Genomic DNA, 5,324 nt, shown 5'->3' with positions numbered 1-5,324 from the left:
CCAATCTCTATAAATTGAAGCAAAAACCAAGAGTGATATAATCCACAAACCCAGTGACGACGGGAAACCGAAAACCAAACCAAAATTGAGGAGACCTAACCAGAAAACGTAGAGGATAGGGAGAGAGAGGAAGAGAGAAAAGGAGCAATGGAGCAGCTGAGAAGAAAGCGAGGCGGAGGTGGAAGAGCTGAGAGAGAATGGACTCCGATTCGAACCCGTTCCTCTAGAAGAGAGGTCGGGAAGGACCACTGATCTTCCCCGTTCGAAGCAGGCTGCCATAGACGCGAGGAAGCCGAAGCTACAACGGAGGTGGATAAGGAAGCCATTTGTTTTTAAGAGATATTCACACCAACACAGGCTGAATGTGATGCATACGAAACCAAATTAGTGAAGCTATTACAGGTCTCTCTTTAAGTGCATGTTCAACCTGTATATCCATGAACTCCTCTGAGAATTCATCACCATAATTATGGTGAACATCCATTCCGCCAGCGTGATATTCATTTTTTTATCCCCATTTATCGCGGCTATTCTTTCTTCTACTATTGCATCTCTTGTTAAACTAAGATGAGTATTTCCACTATTCGTTGATGTCTTTATGTTTTCGAGTCTTCTTGATGAGGTCTTGAATAGACAAAACTTCATCAATATCCATTATTTTACAAAACGTTTATATGGTTTAGTGGTTTAGGTGTTGCTCTATTATTGCACCAGTTCAAATTGCAAAAATAATTTCTTTTTACATAGAAAGGATAAAGAAATAGAAAGATAACTAAATAAGTGGGAATATGAAATAAAAATGGTGTCTTATAAGCTTATAAATTATATATATAATAAATTAAGCAGAGTTAGTATTTACATAGCAAAAACATTGTGTGAACTGGCCAATGATGTTCGTCATTGACATCTGCCTCGTACTCATCCAATTCTTACATCTCCCACTGCTTGGTTGTAGGAAGGGAATCAAATCACTGAAACTGTAATGGGTGCCTCCTCAAGCGCACTTTCCACCATTACATCTATAAATTCTTCAGGAAATTCCTCGTTAGAGTTGTCGTGAACCTCCATTTCGCCGGCGTTATATTTTTCATCTTCATCCACCATTGTTATGCTTTCTTCCATTAATGCATCATTTTACGTCATTAAGCTCAGAAAACATATAAAATCCTGAAAAATATTAAGTGAAAAAAAAATTGAGATTACCATAAAAGTGAAAAACGAGTTAAAAATGAGTAAAAACGGATAAAAAATAAGTAAAAAGCAAGTTGAAAAGAGATAGAGATTACATAATAACCAAAACAATTTTTTTTTTTAATTTAATCCACTTTGGTTACTAAAGCAAAAAAACATATGAAATTCTGAAGATTAAGTGAAACAAAAAGAAAAGAAAAAAAATGCATCAAAAGACATAACATGAATAGCTCAAATGCTGAAAAAACAAACATTTGAATTACTGAAGAAGATTGAGTGAAAAAGGAAGGAGAAAAATTGCATCAAAAACAACTCAAATGCTAACCAAAAAAATATTTGAAATCTTGAAGAAGATTAAGTGAAGAAAACAAAAAAGAGTTTTTTAGCATGAGTTTGAGTATAGAGAGGATAAATAAATAGAGAAAATAACTAAATAAGTGAGAATATGGAATAAAAGGGTGGGTCTTATAAGTTTTTGAAATTATGTTTTTTTTTTGTCAAATGCTTTTGAAATTGACACATCATATATAAATAATATATTGTCGTCGGATGTTTCTGATTAGAATATGGTTTAGTTCCAGTTATTGCATAATTTACGGTTTGTTGTCACCGGTTTAGGCACATTAGATGAGTTGGAGGATGATGAATAAGACAAAGACAACAACAAAAAAAAGCCTTTATTTTTTTTTGTCGTCAAAAAAAAAAAAAAGCCTTTAATTAGAGCCATCGTAGGATTCGTCGCTTTCCCAAGGAAAAAAACACGAGAAACGAGCAGCTACAGCTCGTCTCCTTTATCCAAAACCAAAATTGATTTTCCAGGAAAACAAAATCCTCCATATTCTCCTCTATTCTCTTCTCCAATCCTCGCTCTCTTGCGTCTTAAGCAAAGGTGATTTCTCCTTCTCGCTCTCTCCCTCCCTGCAATCGATCGGCAAAATCCTGAAGATATAGATTTCAGTTTCCGAGGAACCCGATCGCAGAATTTACGATTTAGATCGGTTTGGTTGTCGATTCCTTAGATACGAATCTCGTCTAAATTTCCGCATCATTGTTTCGCGACTGTGACACGTTCTGGTGCCAGTGGAGATTAAACATATTTTACGAACGAAACTGGATTCCGATTATTTGTGGGCAATTTTGTTGAACCGTTCTTAGTAGAGTTTCTTTTGTTGAAGAAAAGTAAAGGTTTCATAGGGGTTTGGTATGACGTAGCTTCCGCTTTCCAATTTCACTTTGACTGGTAAAACGAACGTATTTGAGTGTCTCTGCAGGTTTTTAGCTTGTCGTGTGAGTTTATTCTTCCTTGTATTTGACGATTCTCCAATTGTGTCGTACATAATTTCAGGTGTATTTTGCAGGCCATTTTTGGCGTTCAAACAAGACGCACTTGGTAAATTGATGTGGCCTCTTTGTTTTCTGCTTAACAAACTTTTGAAAGTTGAAGAGAGGAATCAGGTGAGATCAGAAGAACATGGAGATTCGATTTCTGCAAAATATCGCCAATTCGACCCGTTGGTGGTGACTAATGGAAACTACAAAGATGCCGGCTTGCCATCCTCTTCCCAGACGGAAGTGAGACAGACTTTTCCCTTTCCATATTTTACTTTTTCTTTTCTTTGTCTCTCGATCTAGTGAGCATAGAAACTGGAGCTATAGGAGAGGTTTACTGCAACTTATCTTCCTCTTTGCCGCATGGCTGGTCCTTTTCATTTCCGTTAGGTCCCTCATGTACATCAGTTAGCTTCATGGGATTGCGGTCTCGCTTGTGTTCTCATGGTTCTAAGAGCAAGTGGCATCACAAGCTGCACTATTGAAGATTTGGCTGAGATATGCTCCACAAATAGGTCTGCTTATTATACCTTTAGAAACTGTCATCACCAGTGTAACCCCACCTCTATATATTCTAAGCCTTGTCTGCTTCTTAGAGATGAAAAACATTCGGTAGGGAATGATATCTCACTAAGATACTTATCATCAACTTTTTGACATTTCTGCAGCATTTGGACTGTAGATCTCGCATATTTATTGCAAAAGTTCTGCGTGGAATTTTCCTATTTCACTATAACATTCGGAGCAAATCCAAATTACTCCATAGAGGAATTTTACAAGGTATCTATATTACAGATGCCAAAGACTCTAAATTTTTGTTTGATAGTTTCTCATGCACCATTTGATGCGCTGTGCGTCATCAAGTATGTTAAATGAAATGTTGATTCTTATATGAACTTGGTTCTTCTAAGTAGTAAATGTTCCTTTTGGAAATCATGATGCAGGAGCAGCTCCCTGAAGATCTGGTGCGTGTGGATTTGCTCTTCAGAAAAGCACATGAATCTGGCATTATTATACAGGTAAACCCGTTGGCCAAATGGTTATACTTGCTCCTGTGTTGAAGAACATTTCTGGCTAAATTTTGTTCCACTAATGTTGCTTGAAATATGTGGCCAATTTTTCTACCCAAAGATAGTACTACGACTTAAGTTTAAGTATATACACTTATCACTAAATCAGTACATTGTTTTAGCTTTTCTGTGGAAAGTCACGTGTCATCAAACCTTCCCTTGTGTATCTTTTTATTATTTGGAAATCAAATTCAATAAAAAATCTTCGTTTTTGCAGTGCAGGTCAGTTAGTATCCATGAAATTTCTTGTTTGCTGTTGTCGGGGAACTATATTGCCATTGCATTAGTTGACCAAGACAAGCTCAGGTTGGTTGTCTTTTTTTTTTTCTCATGTATGCCCTCTAGTGAGAGCCCTTATCAACAAACTTCGGATGTGTTCGGAATTTGTCTTTCTTATGTCAAATGGTTGTGCTAGAAGTATGATAAAGAAGTTGTCTAGTGTTAATGCTCGTTTTTACTTTTATTGCAGCAAGTCTTGGTTGGAAGACGTGATTGTCGCTGGTCTTCACAACACCTATTCCAGCTACACTGGTGAGAAATGGCCCCCTGCCTTAGACCCCGTTTCTTGTCTTTCAAAACAGGAACCCAGCTTCCTCATCTTAGATTTCCTTTTGTCGATAATCTCTTATAATCATTTGAACTCCTGAAATTTATGAAACCAGTGCCAGACAAAGTGCTCTTTCTTATAATTAACTCGAGTTTAAAACTAGACTCTCAAAAAGCAAAAAAACGTTATCAAGTATCACTTATTGATCTTCTTCTTAAATCCGGCTTGGCAGCACTCATTGGTTTTCCCTGTTTGTCAGTAAAGCCTACATTTGCTATTTTTTTTTTCATCTATTTGCTTACTTCATGTTTCCAATAGGTCACTATATCGTGATATGCGGCTACGATGCTGCCAGGGATGAGTTTGAGATCAGAGATCCTGCCAGTTCCAAGTAATTTCTTGTTATATCTCATTGCTTCAATAATTATAGAGAACAGTGCCTCCAGAAAATTTCCCTGAGATGTTGTACCTGGCTGCCACGTTCATATATTAGCATAGAAGGTTGAAATTGTTTTAGGAATGAGTTGATTTCTAAACAAAGGAAAATTATGGTCCATGGAGTTAGTGTAGTGGTTTAAACTCTATATATTCCATTAGACATTGCAGATAGTCTTTGTTGATGCTAGTTTTATTACCATTTTAGATTAGTACGAAGAGACATTCGTGAGTCTCATATAAATCGCAGTAGCAAGAAAGAAACTTATGCGTCATCTTGCTTGGTACATGTCAGTGCCATTACTAGATACAAATAAGAATTTGCAGAATTTTTTTTTGGGCAGGATACACGAGAGGATCTCGTCAAAATGCCTGGAGAATGCGCGGAAATCGTTTGGCACAGACGAAGATCTTCTCTTGGTAATCTAAGAAACATGAATTGTTGGTTTTGACTTGTGTAATGGCCATGTGTTCATGCATTGTTTTAATGGATTTATGCAGATAAACTTGGAGAATATCAAGAACCAGAAAGAATATTAGAAAAGTTCTCATCATCATCATCATCATCATCATCATCATCATCATCATCAAATCATTCTGGATCATAGTGAAACCTGAGTGTTCTCCAGAAGAAAAGATGAGCTGAAAAGTATATGGACGTTGCGGAGAAAAAAAAGAAAAAGAAATACATATATATGTACATGGATCAACAGTGAACTCAGTATAGGGTTGACATTGATTAGAAGCTTCTG

The 5,324-nt window shown here is 36.6% G+C and overlaps 1 protein-coding gene across 3 annotated transcripts; it reads left to right on the top strand.

Annotated features, from left to right (window-relative positions):
• Positions 1–1,945: 1,945 nt before the first annotated feature.
• On the top strand, positions 1,946–5,324 carry LOC18017411 (protein GUCD1). Of its 3 annotated transcripts, none has more exons than XM_024156830.1 (10): positions 1,946–2,080; positions 2,550–2,763; positions 2,911–3,035; positions 3,189–3,300; positions 3,465–3,539; positions 3,808–3,896; positions 4,060–4,121; positions 4,456–4,528; positions 4,917–4,992; positions 5,074–5,324. In XM_024156830.1, exons 2-10 carry the CDS (start codon positions 2,590–2,592, stop codon positions 5,110–5,112), a joined length of 825 nt encoding a protein of 274 aa, XP_024012598.1. In that variant the 5' UTR covers positions 1,946–2,080; positions 2,550–2,589; the 3' UTR covers positions 5,113–5,324. The 3 variants fall into 3 exon arrangements, with proteins under 3 accessions (XP_024012598.1, XP_006399054.2, XP_024012597.1); XM_006398991.2 differs by having other exon boundaries at positions 2,537–2,763; XM_024156829.1 differs by having other exon boundaries at positions 1,949–2,431; positions 2,537–2,763.

This window comes from Eutrema salsugineum, unplaced genomic scaffold, assembly GCF_000478725.1.
Source record: "Eutrema salsugineum unplaced genomic scaffold, Eutsalg1_0 scaffold_2, whole genome shotgun sequence".
Classification (NCBI taxonomy): Eukaryota; Viridiplantae; Streptophyta; class Magnoliopsida; order Brassicales; family Brassicaceae; genus Eutrema; species Eutrema salsugineum.
This window is presented reverse-complemented; position numbering and strand designations above follow the sequence as displayed.

Coding starts and splice junctions, on each gene's coding strand:
- LOC18017411 (XM_024156830.1), top strand. CDS start 2,590: ATGTGGCCTCTTTGTTTTCTGCTTAACAAACTTTTGAAAGTTGAAGAG. Junction 3,036..3,188: donor GAGATATGCTCCACAAATAG/GTCTGCTTATTA, acceptor ACATTTCTGCAG/CATTTGGACTGTAGATCTCG. Junction 4,993..5,073: donor CAGACGAAGATCTTCTCTTG/GTAATCTAAGAA, acceptor GGATTTATGCAG/ATAAACTTGGAGAATATCAA.